The sequence below is a fragment of the Ambystoma mexicanum genome, chromosome 6q, assembly GCF_040938575.1.
Source record: "Ambystoma mexicanum isolate Mex_15411 chromosome 6q, UKY_AmexF1_1, whole genome shotgun sequence".
NCBI classification, from domain to species: Eukaryota; Metazoa; Chordata; class Amphibia; order Caudata; family Ambystomatidae; genus Ambystoma; species Ambystoma mexicanum.
In genome coordinates, this window is record NC_090937.1 from 1,579,985,512 (window position 1) to 1,580,006,265 (window position 20,754).

General features: G+C 46.1%; 1 protein-coding gene across 1 annotated transcript in view; it reads right to left on the reverse strand.

Annotated features, from left to right (window-relative positions):
- The window catches only part of EXOC6B (exocyst complex component 6B), a 2,452,465-nt gene that overhangs the window by 2,165,560 nt on the left and 266,151 nt on the right, over nucleotides 1-20,754 (reverse strand). Inside the window, exon 6 of the mRNA XM_069632299.1 lies at nucleotides 18,847-19,051. Coding sequence (XP_069488400.1) covers nucleotides 18,847-19,051 — 205 coding nt within the window. The remainder of the gene's footprint in view (nucleotides 1-18,846; nucleotides 19,052-20,754) is intronic.

Consider the following 20,754-nt stretch of genomic DNA (forward strand, 5'->3'; position numbering starts at 1 on the left):
TTTTGGGTGAAATATGTCCAGGCAGGTAAGATGGAAAATTTTCCTCATCTCTCAAGGATGACATGTGATTGAGAAATAGTCGTCATCAATTTCTGACTTAGTTTCTTCTGATGGCAACTATTCTGGGGATCTATGTCTATGTCAATTTTCCCGAAGTAATTGTATTGGCACACCACCTCAATTTTGACACCCTTCATTGACCAAGTCATTTTATTATGAGACAATTGGTTCGGTGTACATATAAGAATTTTAGTTTTATCTAAATTGATGGTTAACCGATTAAGGTCAATGTCAATGTACTGAGCGAATGCATTTAGCAAAGTCTGAAGTCCCGAAGGTGTTTTAGAGATGAGGACTAAATCGTCGGCATAAAGTAATGCCGCGATAGGCAGACCATTCAATATTGGTGCATCAGTAATGATGTCTTCGAATAGGTTTTTGATATCATGGATGAAAAAATTTAATAATGCAGACACAAGAATGCACCCCTGTTTGAGCCCCCTCGCTGTAGGAATTGATGAAGATTAGAGGCCTTCTGACGTTAACCTAATTTGTATTGAGGTGTTTGAATGTAAAGCAGAAATGATGTCTATTAATGTTACTGGGCATTCTGCCTTAGAAAGTGTGTCCATAAGAACCTTTCTGGACACAATCAAACGCGGAATTAAAATCTACAAACGCAAAGTAGATTGGTTGTTTTTTGAGACATGACTGCGTTTTGATGGTATTTAAAGTTAATAGATTGACAGCAGTACCCATTCCAGCTATAAAGCCGGACTGGTTGGGATCGCGCTTCTGATGTAAATCAGACCAGGCATTAAAGCTTCGTAAAACCATCCGCGCAAAGACCTTACCTGGGGCATCTAGCAAGGCTATTGGTCTGTAGTTATTAGGTGTTGTGCGATCACCTTTTTTGTAAATTGGCACAATTAAGGATTGCACCAGGAAATGGGTATAGATCGATTGAGTATAATATTTTGAAAGAGGTTTAATATCACAGACCAATGCCTTGTATGGACTTTGAGCATACTATTGCTCAGGCCATCTGGCCCCGCTGCTCTTGAGCCACTAGACTTTTATTAGGTCTTCAATTGTATCAGATGAAAAGTCTAAATCCCAGGACTTAGCCTGAGGATAGTCATAATTAAAGTTAGTGAATTCAGGGTCAGCATATAGTTGGGTGAAATGCTGGAGCCATTGCCATTCCATTACCCCTGTGTCCTGGCTACTGCTTTGATAGTCATGTTCTCTGTTTCTGATTAAGGTCCACGTTTGTGCTGTGTTTTTGTTTCGCAGTTATTCTAGCATTTCTTCACTGTCTTTTTGATACAAGAGTGCCTGTCTTCCACAAATCCAGCTCCTGGATGAGCACATCAGTTTTGCGAATGCCTTACATCGTTCAGCAACTGGTCGATTGAAAACCGCCTTTTTTCTTGTCTAAACTATGTTTTGCGATTTTTAAGTATACATTACTTTATTACATTTATATAGCGCAGCCACAGACCCTAAGGCGTGAAGGCGCTACAAGACATAGATAACAAATAACAGATCATAAAAAATACATGTGTGAATGCAAGGAAATGGAGTTACGATCATCAGATAAAAACTATGAATAAGTTAATTAAAAAGCTGAGTCTTCAACCTTTTCTTGAAGATCTCAAGTGACTCAATGAATCTCATATCCAGAGGGAGAGCATTCCAGACCTTTGGCCCAATAGGGAAGAAAGCTGAGTTGGCCACTTTAGTAGTTCGACATTTCGGTACAAATAGCAAGTGCTGATTATTAGATCTTAATGTTCTAGTATTGTTTCTCGTAATAATGAGCTGTTGTAGGTATTGTTGCCAAGTCTACATTTTGTACTAAGATCAGAGTCCTAAACAGAATTCTGGACTATACAGGCAGCCAGTGGAGATCACATCTTGCAGTTGTGACATGGTCTCTGTATTTAAGTTTCATACCAGTTCTGATCGCCCCATTTTGGCACACTTGCAATTTGTTGCAATCAGACTTATTAAGTCCCATTAGGAGACTTGAACAATAGACAATAGTCAATTTTTGATCCTATTATCGCTCTTGCAATGGTCTCCGCATTGTCTTGAGATATAAGTGGCGTTAGGTGCGCTAAAGGTTTGATGTAATAAGCACATGATGATACCAAGCTGCTGACATGTTGCTTCATAGCCAGTCGTTGGTCAAATTGATGCTTGTGGTTAAATGTGTTGGAGTTCCTTTCAGACATGAATTCAATCCACCTATTGACTTCTTGCAGCTAAGACTTAACCAGACAATTCAAGTTGATTTCCCTAGAATTATGATAGAATATATGTTTGGAGATAATATTATGAGATCTAATAGTTGAGAAAGGGCAGTATAAAATGTATCATCAGTGAGACCAGCTGGATTTCTATAGATGTTTAATAATGCGAGTTCATATTTCTGGAATCTGATCTTAACTGATTGTAAGAAATTATTTGGTGCGGATCACGGATATATTGAAAGTCCTGAGCCTTTTTTCACGGCTACAAGGAGACCTGATGTCGATCTGCCTTTCACAGTTGTCTTATCTGGTAACAAAATAAGATTGTGATCATTCCATGTCAGAGTATGTGTCATCCAAGTTTCTTGGAAGGCCACTATGTCATAATTATTTATTGAGCTATTGAGCTATGCAAAGCAGATTGAATGCGCGAGTGGCCACGAGTGTTCCATGAAGCTAGGCTCATCTGTTTTTTTAGACAACTCGTTGATTGTTATGCTTTGGCAGAAATAGAATTAGTTCATGATTTCCTTTGCTCATGCACACATCTTTCACAATTTGGCAGTGCGGACGGGATGGCAATATTTGAGCTTTGATTTTCATTTGCATGCGGGTCCTGTGCGACAATGAATCCAAGTCTGAATAAATCCATCTTGGATTTCTATATTGCGTTAAGCATCATGCCCGAAGGTATCCAAAGAAGTACAATGGATAGGTCTTCGTCGTTCATGAATTCCACTTGCTTGATGTCTAATGAGGTGATATCTTGTAACTCTGGAATGTCAGTAAAAATGTTCATGACACTCGATCTGCAAAGATCGTATTTTAGATGTGGTGAAGATTGACGTTTCATTATTTAAGTGTGACCTTTCGGCACCATTTTTTTGGTGTAATGCCGGCTTTATTGTTTTAAGTTCAACTCTAGTGACCCCATCTAATTTTGATATTCCTTTGTTCAACGTAGGGTCTGATTGAGTGTTCCCCTAATTGGAATGGGACTTATGGATTCACGCTCATAGGCCGAGTGCTGATCATGCATATTTTCACCTGACTCTGTGGTTGTCTTCTGTTGTAGATCTGGTTTCATAAAAGCTTATATTAGAGACGGAGTTCCTGTTTTTTGAATTGCGTGTCGTTTTTTATTTTAATTCCGTTTACGTGTCTGAGGTCCTTTCTGGGTTAGTCTAGAGTCAGAAGTTGCCCGTGTTCATATCTGAGCGTTTTTATCTAAGAAAATATCAACCTGCTCGGGGATCAAAGATGGTGAGTTCACATCTTGGTCTTGTTCTTGTTCTTGTTGTTCCAAGCTTATCCAATAATCATTTCTTTAGGCTGTTGGATCCGAGCAACCCAAATCGCTAACTTGGCGGATCACTTCTTGTATGTGCGAGACAGCTAATCGTGTTAAAACTAGTTTTAAAGTAGTCAAAGGGAGAGCATTTGTGATGTTAAGATAGGGATTGTGGTTAGTGGTTTCAGAGTGCACGTTTACAAAATTATTAGTTCTTTTGCTTTCATTTCTTCCTCAATCAAATTTGAAATTTGCTCTATTTGTTTCGATTGAACTGAAAGCTTGTGATCTAAAGTTCGTATAATTTGAATAAACTAGTGATAGTAGTATTTACTGCAGCTAAAATGATCTCTAACATGGTTGGCTGGGCAAATGCCAAAGGTTGCTCAAGTGACATCCACTTGCGAGGTGTAGGTTGAATATATGATATCGAAAGGGCAGTGATATCTCTTGAACATTCATGTTTCGACGGAGACGCTTGTGTTGCACGTGTTACATCTAAAGTGCTAGAATCACAAACGCTTGCGTGTATTAATAGATCTGGAATTATATGGCTAGCGTTAGGACTTTCATCTACTAATCCCTGTATTGGGACTTCGGATGGCAGCATCCGTGGAGGAACGATAGTAGTCCCTAGCAAGGTTTCATCTCAAACGACTTGTAAAGAGATGGGCGCAGGTGCTGCTGATAATAATGGAGGCATAAAAAGGTAAACAAGGTGCAAGTGCATTAGGTGACCCTGAAGATTGTAACTATCATTGATAACATTGTCCAAAAGGAGTTATTTTGGCACATGTATTTATTCATTGTTGCATGTACGTTATGTTGGGTGTCTTGACCCACGTTTGAACTATTATGCTGCAACATTTGGTGCTGTGGACTTAGAAAATCCAAGATGGCGGAAAATCTCACATTTGCGCCAGAATCCAGGAGAACCGCGCAGTTTTGCGCACACCAAAATGGTCCCCTGACCTGCCACCCACCAGTGCAAAGAAAGATGGTTCTGTTCAAAATCCGTTTTTATTAATGTCAAAAATTGCTAAGATCATGGGCCCGAAACCACCAAACAAAAATCCAACTATGGTTAAGTGTTTTACTTTACTGCAGATCCACATCAATGCCATGTCAAGCAAGGATCATATACTATCAAGTAAAATCCTTTCTTTTTGAAATGTATTAATTCAAGACAGCTGCCAAAAATAGGTGCAGTACCGGCATTGGACACTGACTGGCGCTTTATAAATCCTGACAGGAGAGCTGTCTTGCAGAACTGTGCAGTGAACAGAAGGGGGGTCTTATGTAATCAAAAGTTCAAAAGACTTGCTTTTCCTGAGAACCATTAACACCTCAGAGACACACAACAGCCCAATATATCACATGGCCCCTTTGATTGAGAGGGAGGAGTTTCCCCTGCAGCCTGCAGGACACAACACAATAGACCCTTTCAATTGAATGGGGTAAGCTGATTTTGGGTGTGGACTGTAAACAAGTCTTCTGGAAGAAGGAGAGGCCTGTGATCTCTGACTCACCAAGCTTCTGGGGGCGGGCCAGACTGGATGTGGATTCATATTGCAGCAAATATATGTTTTAGGTAAAATGCTTATAAAATCTTGTATTAAGCTCACAGAAATGTACAATTTGGGGGTCCTTAATATGGAAAATGCCCTCCCGATCTGAGACCAAACTCCACTTGGTGCGGTGTTCTGGGACCGAACCCTGCTATTTATTAATATTGCAGACACTGTGTTTAGGATAGAGACATAGTAATTTCCACTAATATGCTCAGGGAAGGGGTGCAGGTCTGTGTACATTTTGAGGAAAAACCAATATGGCGAAAGTCACTAAAAAGCACAAAATGTTGTCATTTCTCAACCCAAGCTCTTAGAAAGATCAGAGTTGGGCAAGAATGTACCTTAATTCATCTGCAATGTGTACATGTAATTTCAACAAACTGTATCTGGGAAATGTGTTTTGGGTCAAATTGATTTTTCTAAGTAAATGCAAAGGTGAGTGTTATTTCTGTATGCCATAAAATTGATGCCTGATTACGCTCCATTCCTTCCCCCAATCAAGGGAGAGAGGAGAGCTTGGCCAATGATAAGTTGTGAGGGGCAGGCTTAGTTATGCCCACGCACACACCCATTTTCAAAACACATAAAAAGAGACTGCTTTGGACAGGCAAGGGAGATTCACTTTTCATTTTCTTGCGAAGCATTTTGCCGGACGACTTCAAAATCCAGAACTCAACTCCAGATAGGTCCAGAACCAAGCCAGAACTTAAAGCAGGGGCCCATCCACAAGCTGAATCCTCTTCAGCAGGACTCCAAATCTTTTGCAACCAAACTATTCAACAGCCGGGCGAGCTGTTTGATTCTGGCTAGAACCTTGGGCCAGAACCATATCCAGACCCAGAAAGCAGAGCTGTATCGAGAACCGGTAGCAGACCCAGAAAGCCGTGATGTATCCAGAGAGACCAGAACCAGAGACCCCCAAACCAGACCACTGTGAAGTGCAGAGCAGAGCTGACCCAGAGAGCTGTGACTTCAGAACCACCCGCCAGGAGTCCAGTCCAAACCTGATCAGACCTTGACGGCCTATTTCAAATTTATAGTTTGAGTACTCAGCTAGAACTGTGCCAGAACCAATCTCTCAGTGTAAAATAATCTGATTCAAACCATTTTAACCTGTCCAGAACTGCATCATAGGAACCGTGTGTTCATTCTGTCATTTCAAAGCTGTAAAAGTGTAATTTTGTCATTCTGAAGTTTCTTTCATTCGAAAGCTAAGATTCTAATCTCTCCAACAAGCCTAAAACCGACTTTCTATTCCTTATAGTTATTCCGTAATCGCGCGCGACACATTCAGAAAAATTGCCGCGAATTGAAAAATTAGCTCCTGTCAAAATCGTTTTCAACCTACTAATCCCTCATTGAGTATTGCCAGTGTGACTTGAACTAATCTTAAATAGCCATCACCTACCCTGAATCTCCTACAGGGAATTAAAATCATTTTTAGCATATTTTTCCCTTCTTTGCATACCACATTTAAATCGATTTGCCTGCTATAAAATCATACCTGTTTTCTTTTAAGCTCGCTGGGGGGAACTGGAACTTTGTATTGCATTTTGTTTGTATTCCTGAAAATTGTGTGCTCTCCTTCCATCTTTTTATATTGCATAGGGGGGGGGGGGGAGTGAATTGCCACCAGGGGAAAAGTGATCATATTATCTCTTGTGAAACCCTATCAGTTATTTCTGTACTGTATTTTATTCATCATTGCATTTCCTTGAAATCATAAAAGTATTCTCAGCTACCTTATCTTCCCTATTCTAACTCTTAAGTAATTAAATCAGTGTGCAAGTGTAACATCATCCATTGTTGATCACGGTCATAGGACTACGTGTGATATCAAATATTAATTTATTATAAAAGTGTGATATATATATATAATTTAATTTTCCAATAAATCTTTTAAATTGCAAAACACACCTACTTCTTGGCTCAGTGAGGTCCGGGGGAATCAAAGAGAGGGGCGTTATATAAGGGTTTATCATCCAGAGTATAACTTGTCATAATAATATATAAATAAGGGCTTCCCTTGGGTGTCCCAGACGAGGCACTGACTTAGTGGGATTGCTGAATTGAAGTCACTTAACAGATATATATATATATATATATTTTATCGAATATCCTATGTCTTTTTTACATATTTATGATATCTGCTTGACGCATTAAATTTTTTTCACTTGCAACCTTTTGTCGCTACCATCTATAAGTAGCCTCACTATCAGAAGTAGTGTATGTTGTGTTATGGGTTCATAGTACCTTGCTGAATTGTATTTGATAAATGCCAAATATGTGCGGCATGTGTCCGCCTGCATGCCTAAGTGTGCAAGCTGATCCGAGAAGGAGAGCACATCGTCCGACTTGCACGTAAGGAGGAGGGGGGGGGGGGTCGATCTACTTAGAGTCTACCTAGTGACCGCACCTACTCAACGTACTCTTGTATTGGGCCCTGCTCCTGACACCTTGAATGATCTCTAGGTTAGCCTGTGAGAGGCTAAGGTGCCTTAGCGTGACCTGCTCAGGAACCATGCTGCAAGGGCTAGTTTCTGTGGAGTGGGGTGGATGACCCTGCCCCTCTGTTGCGCCAGATGATGTGCTGGGCCCGTCGGAAGGTGACTGGGTGGCCTGTCCGAGAGGCTGAGCAGCTCCAAGAACCATGGTCTCGCCAGCCACCATGGAGCCATCAGCATGATGCTGAGGTGATAAGATTCCATTATTTTGCAGATCACCCTGTGGACCAGTGGGGTGGGCGGGAAGGCATATGCTGTCATATGATATGGACCAGCCAGAGGTATCAAGGTCGGCCACAGTGGACTCCATGATGTCCTGTGCTACCAGGTTGGCTTCTCCTAGACCCACACTGAAGTGTGCTTGACTCTGCGCCAGAAGTTCTGGAAGGAAATCCGCTATTTCCCTCCAAAGCCCCTGATTAACGGCTGCCAGCATGGCATCTGCATTGGCTTTCCGAAGATGCACCGCATCGTTGGAATACAGTTTCTTCCCGTACGCCTCCAAGATCATCACCTCCTTGCCTAGCAGCGCCGAGGACGAGGTGGCCGAGGACGACCGAGGCTTGGAGTAGAGTGACACCGCAGCAAACACCGAAGAGTGTGATTGAGGGTGTGCCAACAGCAAGAGTGTATCCCCCTCCATTTGCCTCTACTTGTCGTCCAGGGGTCGATTGACTGGCTTGACCGAGTGGGCGTTGAGACACCCCCTTTTAGCCAAGCCAACAACATCCTTTTGCATCAGGATGCCTGTCCTAGCCACGACGCGTAGGGCGAGGACCAGGGGTGTTGCTAGGTCTGTAAAAGATCAGGGGCTACGCTAAATTTGGGACTGTCGGGACTGGGGGCTAGCTAGTCTTTCTGAGCTTCTACCTGGGGCTACAACCAAAAGACCCGGGGCTATAGCCTCCTCAGTCCCCCCCCCAGCAACGCCTCTGGTGAGGACCTCGGCGGGCACCCCTGCCTCTGGTTGCTCAATTTCAGGCTAAGGAAGGCCCAGGTACTCCGCCAGACCTGCAAGTCATTCGTGGAAATCCTTGGCTGAAGATGGTGTGTCAGAGTCTTCTTCCTCGTCCGTGTCCACATGAGTGTCAGGCTGGTCCGGTGCAGGAGGAGGCGGCGGCGGAGGAGGAGGAGGAGTGCTGGATGCCGAGGGCTGTGGTCTGGAGACCAGACCCAGAGGCTGCAGAGGAGGCTGCTACGGAACCGCCTGAACTGTGGGGGGTAGGAATAAAAGGAGCCGGCGTGGGCAGTTGTGGCGGCACAGGTGCCTGTGGCATTGGAGCCATAGGAGCAATGACTATGGGCGCGGGCGGCAGGGCCAGAGGCAGCATGTCCTTGATAGCATCACTGAGAATGGCCCCCCCCATCTGAGGAGATTTCATGAGGGTGAGGAACTTTCCAAAGAGCCTGTCCTCACAGGCCGGTGGGGTGGAAGGTGATATTGACGGGACTGCTGGAGCCGGCGTGTATACTGTCTAGGTTGCAGAGAGAACCTGCCCTGTTCTGCTGATGGATACACTCTAGGCCACATACCTGGTTGACCCCAGACCCACCTTGTAACTCGTTCACCCACTTGCGCAGTTCCTCTGGGAGGTATCGGTGGAAGAGCGGCCATCTTGTCGAGCTACATGCCACGTGCCGAAGTTGTGGTGCTTGGCTCACTGGGCCCAGCCTCCTCCAGGACTCTTGACGGTGGAACATGAGGACGGCCCTGCATCTCAGGCCAAGACCTGGTAGGCATGCCGCCCTTTTGCGAAGTCGCTGATAGTGCTGCGTGTAGGTGCCCCCTCAGCCATAATGCCAGTACAAGGACGTAGGCCCTCGGGTGAACACTCGGTAAAAAGACCTCCCGGTTCCTCAGCACTATCTTCCGGAGAGTCTACAGACCCCTCGGCCTGGCGGGCAGTAGGTAAATTAGCCTCGGTATTCGTGTTGGTATGAGAACCTGAACGGTTCCTCCCGCTTGGGCGTTTCCTTGGAAAGGAGTCTCCCTTGCTGGGTGCGCTGGAAAAGAGCAGCCCTACCTTGGACCTTGATCGATGTTTGACGAAGTCCTTCAGGTCCTCTGGAGACGACCACTAGAAAAGATCCCTCCACCTAGACAGTCTATTCTTCAGGGCACACAAGGAAGAGTGCGTCACACGCGGTACAACCTTCCCATCCGTGGTCGAGGCCAAAGCAGTGGAGGCAAAGGATCTGATGTAGAGAAGAGCCCCTCGGAGACTGGACACCTACAGAAGCTCGCTGAAGTCGTCATAGCCGGGGAGGAGCGTGGCGCCAAAGGATCAAGTACCTGATTGATAAAAAGACACGAAAAAGTATCCAGTCAAGAGCGCATTGTATTACATGGCCGAAGCAAATCCAGGCGCGCAGGTGAAATCAGCCCTTTCCCGTCGACGAGGAAAAGGGGACTGAGGTGTGGCACGGGAGGGCAGAGTCAGGGCAGCGCATGCTCCCAGGGCCACACCCCCACGCGCCTTTAAATTGAGAGGGGAAGAAGGTTTTTTCTGGTGAAAAAGGTTCCGTCTCCTGTCCCAAAGAAGGAAGACCCATGCAGTATGGATGAAAAGTGGACAAGACATAAGAAGAAAAAAAGATGCTATTAGCACACGTGTAGAGAACTACACTGGTACTAATGGCGATATGACCCTCGTGGCTTGCCAACCCTATTAGTAACGGCACCAACTCCCTCATTAAGGGACCCTCGCTACGCTCAATCCCTTATCTTGGGCAGAGGGGCATTACCTAAAGGGTCGCCTCACCAGCTTGGGGCATAAGGCCACAGAAGGATTGCATTAGGCCCATAGGCCACATTCTGTGCACCACTAATCTAGATCCACCATATTGGAGCATATTTTGTGTGGCTATTATTTTGAAACCTTTTAGTGGATTCGAATCTTGTCAACTGGACTTTGAGACTGATGTGGTGCATTGAACAATTACAGAACTGTATTTACTTTTAAATTAAGGATTTGGTAGCAATACAGCAGAAGAACAAGTTACTTCTTACCTTGTAACGTTCTTTCGACGGGATGTTCCTCCGACGTATTCCTCATCTTAGATCTTAGATATCTCCTTCCAGCTCTGCTGGCCTCGGAAAATTTTTTCTTTAGAGGGCACTGCGCGTCGACGTCCTCCGAGTCGAAGTCCCTCGACAGCCGCCGTATCGACGTCATCCTGCCTATAAAGGCCGCGCGCAGCGTCCGTTGCTCAGTTCCGTTTTGTAGCCCACAATAATACTTTCTGGACTAACTAATCACCCTGAAGGAGCGTAAGCTGCAACAACAAGGGAAGTAGAACTGCAGGGATGGATGGGAGGGTCGATGAGGAATACGTCGGAGGAACATCCCGTCGAAAGAACGTTACAAGGTAAGAAGTAACTTGTTCTTCGAAGGGATTGTGTCCTCCGACATATTCCTCATCTTAGATAGGCTCCCATAGCAGTATTCTATTATCGGAGGAGGGAGTACTGACTTGACGCTGACTTCTATTGATGAATAGAATGCAGTACAGCCCTTCCAAACCTAGTCTCTTGACTGGAGGAGGAATCCAAATTGTAAAAACGTGTAAAGATATGGACAGACGACCATGTAGCGGCCGCACATATGTCTTTAACCGGCACGCCTCTTTTGAGGGCCGATGAAGCTGCAATACCTCTGGTCGAATGAGCCCTAAGGTTTTGAGGGGGCTCTTTCCCTGTCAGTTTATAACATTCCAGAATGGCTAGAATGATCCATCTGGAAATGGTCTGCTTAGTTATTGGTAACCCCAGCTTGTGACCTGCGTAACCTACAAACAGCTGGTCTGCCTGTCTTATCCTGGCTAGTCTACTGATGTAAAAACTTAAAGCCCTCCTAGGGTCTAGCCTGTGTAACCTCTCTTCCTCTTTCCCCAGGTGAGGAGGAGGATAGAAAGATGGTAGGGTAATCTTCTGAGTGATATGGAATTCAGAAACCACCTTTGGGAGGAAATTAGGCTTCACTTGCAGGACAACTTTGTCTTTGTGAAATATTGTGTGAGGGGGTTTACAAGAAAGAGCTTGTAATTCGCTCACCCTTCTAGCAGATGTAAGTGCTATTAATAAAACAGTTTTAAGGGTAAGGAATCTTAACGAACAAGAATGGAGAGGTTCGAAAGGTGTACCCATCAGGAAAGTTAGTACTAAGTTTAAATCCCATAGGGGAATTTGGAATGGTCTTGGGGGATAAACATTGGTTAACCCCTTTAGAAACTGTATTACCAAGGGTAATTTGAAATAGGATGTTTCTTCCGCAGTACACTTAAAGATGGATAGCGCTGCGAGATAGCCCTTAATGGTGCCAACTTGAAGGCCTGAATCTGCCAAATGTAGTAGGAAGGACAAAACCATTGGTGTACCACATGAAAAAGGGTCGATATTCTGTTCTCTACACCAACTGCAAAATCTGTTCCAACGGCAGCGGTATAAAGACTTGGTTGCTGGCCTCCTTGCCGAAAGCAACACCTCCATAACATCATCAGGGAGGTCCCAATCCTTGTACCTCAGCCTTTCAGAAGCCAAGCGTGAAGGTTGAGGGTTTTGATGTCTGGATGGAGAACCTGACCTCCCTTCTGTGAGAGTAGGTTCTCTCTGAGTGGAAGTCGAATTGGAGGGCAGATGGACAAGTCTAGAAGGTCCGGGTACCATGTTCTCCTGGCCCAATCCGGGGCAATTAGGATCAAGGTTCTCCGGAATCTTCTCAACCTCCTGATCATTTGAGGAATGACAGGGACCGGTGGGAACGCGTACAGAAGCGGAAACTCCCAGTCCACTATGAACGCGTCTCCCAGAGCTCCTCTCGGGGGAAATTCCCTTGAGCAGAACAGGTCGCATTTCCTGTTGAGGCTGGTGGCGAACAGATCTACCTGAGGGGTTCCCCAAAGGGCGAAGATCTCTTGAAGGACTTCCTGAGCTAGCTCCCACTCGTGGGAGACTGTGTTCTGCCTGCTCAGAGCGTCCGCTGTCAAGTTCTTCTCTCCGGCTAGGTGAACTGCCAATAGAGAGATTCCTTCTTGGATTGCCCAAAAACCAGAGCTGCATCGCCTCTCTGCACAGGGATAGTGATCCTACGCCTCCTCTTTTGTTGAGGTAATGCATGGCCACCGTGTTGTCCGTCATTATCAAGACGTTCTTCCCTTGTACAGCTGGCAGGAACGCTTTCAGCGCAAGTCTGATGGCTCTCAGCTCTAACAGGTTGATATGTAGTCTGGACTCCGATGGAGACCAACGACCGCTGATTGTCAAGTCGTTGGCGTGGGCTCCCCACCCCGTGAGTGAGGCATCCGTGACTACTGTTATCTCCGGCCAGGGTTGCCAAAACTGTTCTCCTTTCAGAATGTTCTCCTGACAGGCCCACCACTGAAGGTCTCGAGCCACCCTGCCGGGAACCTGAAGAAGATCTGTCATTCTCCCTGAGAATTGTGACCACTGAGTCCTCAGTGCCCACTGGAGGGATCTCATTCTCATGCGAGCCTCTGGCACTAGGAAAATGCAGGATGCCATGAGGCCTAGCAACCTCAAAAAGTCGAAGGCTGGGAGACGTTGGGCATGTTGAAACTTGGTAACCATCTGTAGAATATCTTGAGCCCTCACCTCTGGTGGCGAGGCTTTTCCCAGGGAAGTGTCCAGGATCGCTCCTATGAACTGGAGTCTCTGCGATGGTATCATTTGTGACTTCTTTAAATTGAGGGAGAAGCCCAGTCTGTGAAGGAAGTGGCACACGTGATTTAGCTGGATCTGAGCTTGTTCTGGAGAAACAGCCCTGATCAACCAATCGTCCAGGTAGGGGTAGACGTGAATCCCTTCCCTCCTTAGACTTGCAGCCACTACCGACATTAACTTGGTGAAGACCCTCTGGGCGGAGGTCAGCCCAAATGGCAGCACTCGAAATTGATAGTGAGAGTTGCCAATTGTGAACCTCAGGTATTTCCTGTGTTTGAGATGGATAGGCACATGGAAATAAGCGTCCTGAAGGTCCAGAGATACCAACCAGTCCTGGAACTGAAGGGCCTGGAGGATCTGAGAAAGAGTGACCATCTTGAATTTGTCTTTTCTGAGGAATTTGTTCAATTCTCGCAAGTCCAAGATGGGTCTCAGTCCTCCGTCTTTCTTTGGAATGAGAAAGTAAGGGGAGTACCAGCCCTTGTTCCTCTCCGCTACAGGTACCGGTTCTATGGCACCTTTCTCTAGCAGGTCCCAAGTTTCCTGCAAGAGGAGCGGATCTGGAGCTTTCGGAGAGCTGATCCCCGGTGGATGACTCTGAGGTATACGTAGGAAAGGCAGGCAGTAACCTTGGGCAACTGTTTCCAATGCCCAAGCATCTGACGTGATAGCCTGCCATACTGCCAGATGTTGAGTCAACCTGCCTCATACAGGTGTCCTGTGAGGGAAGTCCTCAGAGTGGTTTTGGGGCGGCTGATGCAGATGCCGATGGTAAAGAGGTACCTGCTGTTGCTGTGGCTTTTGAATATCTACCCCGTCCACCTCGGGTAGTTCTTCTTTGTCCCCTTTGAGCCGGTCGTCCTCTACCTCTTCCGAATGTGGAGTAGAAGCGAAAGGACTTGCCCCTCGCAGAGGTTCCTGTGGGACGAAAAGGAGTCTGACGGATTGCAGCCCCTAGGGATTTTGCTGCTGCTTTTGAAGTTTGCAGTTTTTCTAAACTGTCATCCGCCTTTTTCCCGAACAAAGACGAGCCATCGAATGGCATGTTCAAGAGCCTGGCTTGCACATCTGGGGCAAAACCAGACTTTCTCAACCAAGCGAATCTCCTGGTTGATGTACTTGCCGCCATTGCTCTGCTGATACTGTCAGCCGAATCAATGCCCGTCTGGAGGGATTCGCACATAGCGTCTTTACCGTCCTGTATAATATTCAGGAACGCATCCATTTCTTCTCCCTCCGGGATGCAGTCAGCCGCTGTAGAAGCACACTCCCAAAGTGTATGGCTGAACCTAGCAAGGGTGCAAGTAGCATTAACAGATTTTAACGCCATGCTACATGCTGAAAAGACTTTCTTTGCCATAGCGTCATATTTTTTATCGTCCCTGTCCTGTGGGACGGTAGGATAAGCCGTCTTGACATCGGTAGAGGATGCTGCCTGTACCACCAGACTTTCTGGGGATGGGTGTTTAGACAAAAACTCTGGGTCTGTAGAAGATACCCTGTACTTTGTAGACAGTTTTTTATTTACTGTTGGTACTACATCTGGGGTTTCCCAGTTTGTCATGATCTTTCTCTGAAGAGCTTTATGAAAAGGCACCACAGGATCCTCCTGTGGGCCTTTGTCAAGAATATCCGTGAGGTCATCTTGTTGGAAAGATTGTGAAGGTGCAGACCACCCCATGAACTCTGTGATCCTGGCCATTAAGGCTCTATAGGGGGTTTCAGCATGCTCCCCCGGGTCTGGTTTAGCAAACTCCACCTCAGGGGAAGTGTCTAACCCACTTGCCTCATGTAAGGAATCATGAAGATCCTTTAACCTGCACTCTTCAGAGGAAAATTCCTCTCTAATTGGGGTTACAGGTCCCTGCAACTCAAATGTGTCTTCCTGTTCAGACAATTCACCCTCTTCCAAAATTGAGGACATAGTTCTCAATTGGTCTGAACTCATAAAGGGAGTAAATCCCATTTCCAAGGCAGAGGGTGCCGAACTTGTCATTATCGGCCTCGAAAACGTTGATGTCGTCGACGCCGAAGGCTTCGAGCGTGGCGTCGAAAACAAAGGCGAAGGCCTCGAAGACCTCGACAGAATTGGAATTCTACTCGACAATCTCAAAGCCATCGACGTCGAGGACCTGGGGTTAGTCACTGGGTGTGTCGTAACCGTGACTTTTCTTGGCGTCGACGCCGGTGTCGAAGCTGGCGTCGAGTCGACAGACCCGTGTGTCGAAGGTCCCTTCGACAACGGCGTCGAAGACATCGAACTCGACGGAACCCTCGTCGACGGTGTCGACGGAACCTTCGAGGAAGGTTTGGAGGTCATAGTCCTACTCGAGGGTTCGAGACGCGCTCGAGAGGTTTCCTTCGCCGGGTACTGCGACTCGCGGCGTTTTTGACCTTCGGTTCTTTCGACCAGAGCATCGCTCTCGGCAGTCTTCGACGGGGTCGAGGCCGCTTTCTCGAAGACGCTCATCATATTTTTTCGGAATTCCTCCCATTCAGCCCGGGAACTATGTTTCGTGGGGCAAGGGATTCTTTTTGGCGAAACAGAGGAAGAGGAAGACGGAGAAAGGGATCTTCGACGTCTCCTCTTCGAGTGCTTCGATCTCGAGGAGTGATGAGACCCACTCCCAGACCTGGAGCGCGAATGGTGACGAGGAGACGAATGTCTCGACTTCGTCGACGAAGAAGAAGCTTTAAAAGTCTTACCTTTCTCCAGCTTCCCCCTACGCTCCTTCAGGGCCTTAGCTGTCATGGACATACAGTCCTCGCATTCCGAACAATGGTGTTCAGCTCCCAAACACCACAGACAAACTCTGTGCGGGTCAGTCAACGACATCTTTTTCCCACAATCTCGACATTTCTTGAAGCCGGATCGAGGAGTTGTCGGTTCCGACGAGGAAGCCATCGAGTACGGATCGAATGACTCGAGGTAAATAGGATTAATCTGACTAAGAACTGAGCAACAGTATTCCGAGGCACTGAGTAAGCGTGGAAGAACGGAACTGAGCAACGGACGCTGCGCGCAGCCTTTATAGGCAGGATGACGTCGATACGGTGGCTGTCGAGGGACATCGACTCGGAGGACGTCGACGCGCAGCGCCCTCTAGAGAAAAATTTTTCCGAGGCCAGCAGAGCTGGAAGGAGATATCTAAGATCTAAGATGAGGAATACGTCGGAGGACACAATCCCTTCGAATGTTCAATTTGTGTTTCAAGGCACATTATGTTTAAAATAATGTTTTTAATAAAGGGGCATGCAGAGCTGTTGTATAGTGTTTGGCTATACCGTATATTGCCATCCAACATTCAGTATTACATTCATGAACATTCAATTATTTCTCACAGCTGCATTCCCCCTTAGTTGAATTTGAATCGTGCTTTCATGAAACTGCAAGGACACAATAGAACTCTAGAGCGGACTATAAACACTTATGACGAGGCCTGATTATTAAGTAATCGCCCCAGCAAAACAAGAGGGCAGGTCACTGGCATGCAGATGAGGGCGCACACCATACCCCCATCAATCGGAAGCCAACAGCGAACTGGACTGGTCTTGGACTCTCCCTTGCCCGTTTCTCAATCACCGGCTAGTGGTATGGGAACAGCAGGGGAACACATCTGCAATCGCTTATCAAACTAGGAGCCATTCAGCTGGTCAGAGGCAATGTCTGACTGCAGCAAACGCGCCGGTGTCCGCAAACGAAAACGGCGACCTCCCCATCTCTGCCTAGAGGACAGTGCAAGTTGTGACCTTTAAAAAATGCACTCATTGGCCAACAGAACTTTCCGTAAACAAACGCATGCTTAAGCTACCGTGAGCAGCACACCATCATGAGGGATGAGGCAATGCAATTAGACCAATCGGATAAATACCCTGCGCCAAAGGAGGCTGCCTTTGATTAGACAGAAGGCGCATAGCATTTATTTGCTTCAGGCCCGTAACACCTACTTGATCTAACCTAAGGAGAACATTCGGTAACATCGTATTGCAGTCCTGGTAAATTATTAGTTGAAACCCGTCTTCAGGCAATGGCAGCGTGTTTGTAAGGCGTGGATTGGCACGCCTAGCTTAGCTTCACCCTTTGAAGATCGGGTCTGCTCAAACTCTTCTTAAACTGAAGGCAATGCTGGGATCATCTTCGCCTTTGCCCCCGGGAAAAGTGACTGGCACCCATTACCCACACCCCGGATCACAGTGCCTAGGGAGAAAAAAGGCAGACAACTAGGAGCCAAGTTTGCCTATGGATGGCCTCTGGACCCTCCGGGCGACCCGCATCTCTCTGCGGCTGCTCTGCTGCAAGGCAGTCCAGACAGTACTCTGGAAAGGACGGAAGAGCTGGTATAATGCAGTGGTCAGGGTGAAACCAGCAGCCACGTGATACTGCAGACCTACACAAATCACCCCTACTAATATTCAATGGAATGCTCTTGGTTTCGTGTGTCTTCTGAAACTAAGGTTTCCAACAGCGCTATTCGGCCCACATCGATGCAATGACACGGCAAGGTGCTATACACACATCAAGGGACATAACAGAGCACGCCTACAGCCGATACTGAAAAGTAGGACATTGAGACATGGGGTGGCAGCGAGGCAACAGCGTACTGTATTGCAGTTCTCAATGGAAAAGAGTCATGATAGCTCAGCAAACGTGCACCCATGTCTTGCCAAGTCATGCTTTGTCCAATCCTGTACCCCCAGAAGATGAACTTGGATGCCTCTAAGAAGTCTTATGCACAAACTTCCATTTGATCTTTGGCAATGCACAATTAAATATAGCACAAAGAACACAATTATTTAAGCCAAGAGCCACTCTTATAATAAGCTCTCCAGAAAATATCAACTCCAGTGCAACCCCCAACACGCTACGAGGGGATGCGCCCCTCCGTCCATGCCACACCCCTACGTGTTTGTGTATTGAACGGCCATGCACACGTTACTGAATATCATGGCAAGTTTGTTGTGTGTGCCTGTTTACATTACTGGTTCAATAAAGATTCATCTTACGTCAGTGCATTTCTGTGCGTTTCTTCAATGAAATGGACGAAAGAAGTTGTCCTGTTTCCATACCAGAATTAATTACTTTTAAAATAAAAAGTAATTACGGAGCTGTTCAACAATAGGAACGTTTTGTTACTGGAGGATAGCACAAGAACGAGAATACAAATGTAGCTGTCTCTCGTAAGAGCTGGATCAGATAAAGTCAAAGGGTAAAGTGTGAGTTCCATTACCAATACACATGGGACCTAAAATAATTTTTTTTTAAAAAAAGACATTTGAACAGGGTAAAAAGAAAAAGTACACCACTGTGTGCTCATCACACACTTCAGTCCAGCACAGTGACACGCCCAACCTGTTTTACATGTTTGCAGCAACAAAATGGCAGCCAGTCCAGCAGTGAACAAAAAAAATAGTTGCACAGCATGTGTCCTTGTAAAAAGCAAGTAGAGTTGTTGAATTCAGTGGTGATGAGAATATTGGGTTTGATGGCACTGCTCGATTACAAAATTAAATGTAAACAACAATTGTAACACACATCGCCTACCTGCTTCATAGCAGTCTCCCCGATTTTGTCGGAGTGCTTTCGGATACTTTCCAGGAAATCCTTGAGATCCGACATGGAAATGTCCTTGATCTCCTCTCGGAGCTTCGGAATATTGTCCACCATAATCTTGCAAAAGCGGTAATGGCTAACCTGGGGCAGGTGGGTATGCTCCAGGTGCTCCAAGGATTTCAAAGCCGGATAATGTCTGGAAGGAAAGATTGGTTTCCATCAATTTGACATTTGCCAAGACTTAAACTGCACAAATAAATGAAGCAGGGCTAGCAAATTCTTAAAAATACCACTAGTGCTGTAGGGCAATGTCCTTAGGTTACATGCTCGACCAAAGAGAAAACCAGTCACCCAATGGTGATGAGTGACAAAACATTTGCGAGTGCTTTCTGTAAAATGGTGCATGTCACCAAAAGCATACTTCATAGTTGGTGCGGCACTACCACCCAAAGCCAGCCTTGCACATTGAATCATATTTGACATTTACTGCATATAGAGTAAGTTTACAGTGAATGTTAAAGTAAGGTTTATATATTCATTCATATGGTGTTGCCAGGCGTCATTAGGCAGGAGGATAGGGAAAAGGGAGAGTAATAACAGTGGCAAAAAAAGACAACAAGAATATACATACGTGGGCCTAGGGATAGGGGAAGGGAGTGGAGGGGAGGGGGGGGGGGGGTGAGAAGGTAAAGGCACTTGCCGGTGAGAGCCCTGAAGGGAAGTGCAAGGAGGGCCAGGGAAGAGGCCACTGGTAAGTGCAAGGGTGCAGGATTCTCACGTGTGGGGTGCACATCCACTAGGCAGGCGGCCTGCAATGGCAGTGCTGAGGGCATGTCAGAGTGCTGGTGTTGACTGGGTGGAGAGCCAGGTAACTAGAGGGATACATGAAGGACCAGCCCACCAGTCACAGTGGCAGTGGGGTGATTAGTAGGGAAAGGAAAGTCTTGAGACGTTTCCAGAAAGTAAGGAGGCCCGGCTCAAATTTGAAAGGGGCAGGGAGGCTGTTCCAAAGGGATGCACCAGCCGAAGAGAGAACTGCGCCTCACACTCTGCATGGAGAAGCGTTTGACAAGCAGAGTTGGAGTTAGAGCAACAGAGGGCTCTAGCATTGAAGTATTTAGGGAGTATGGGGTGCATTTAAAGGCCCCAAACAGAAGTCCCTTTCACATGAATAGCAAGATTTTAAACACTGAAACAAATACGGACTGGCATTTGTTTTTGTTTTTCAAGTAAATTTAAAGAGCCATGTGGAAAGGGGCCTGTGTCATTATCAATGGACAAGCAGCATTCTAATTTACAAGAGATGGAGGAATCAAAGATCCCCGTCACATGGAACACAGGATTTTTAAACATTGAAAACAAAAACGGCATGCACATGTTTGTGCAAATAAAAATGGCTTGAATAAGTAAAAATGAAATAAAATATCACTGCGCACAGGAAAATGTCAGGAAAACAAAGCATGTGTGGGTTGACCATGTATATTATGTTTCACCCACAAAACTCTAGTGACATGTGAAGAGCCACTTTGTCTTCATGAAAAAAAAGTCAGCCCAATGTAGACCCTTTTGCTGGCTGTGAGCAAAACTTCAAAGACAACTCCCACTTCCAGCCTGGATGTCACACCTCCCATCTAATGACCAACCGTAATAAGATGTCCTGCTAAAAGGCATCGAAATTCCTTGCTCTGCAGACAAGCTGGTCCTGAAAGCATTGACTCCAAGAAAAGTTACCACTTGGCTGGAGCATGACTAAAATGTATGAAAATGGGGGCACCCACTTCAAAGAACAAGTTTCCAACACAAACTGGACTGATAAAGGCACAGGCTGACCCAGTGAAACCAAATGGCAGGAAGGCAGAAAAGGGCAATGTGTCCCCCATGAAGACTCACAATTTATTT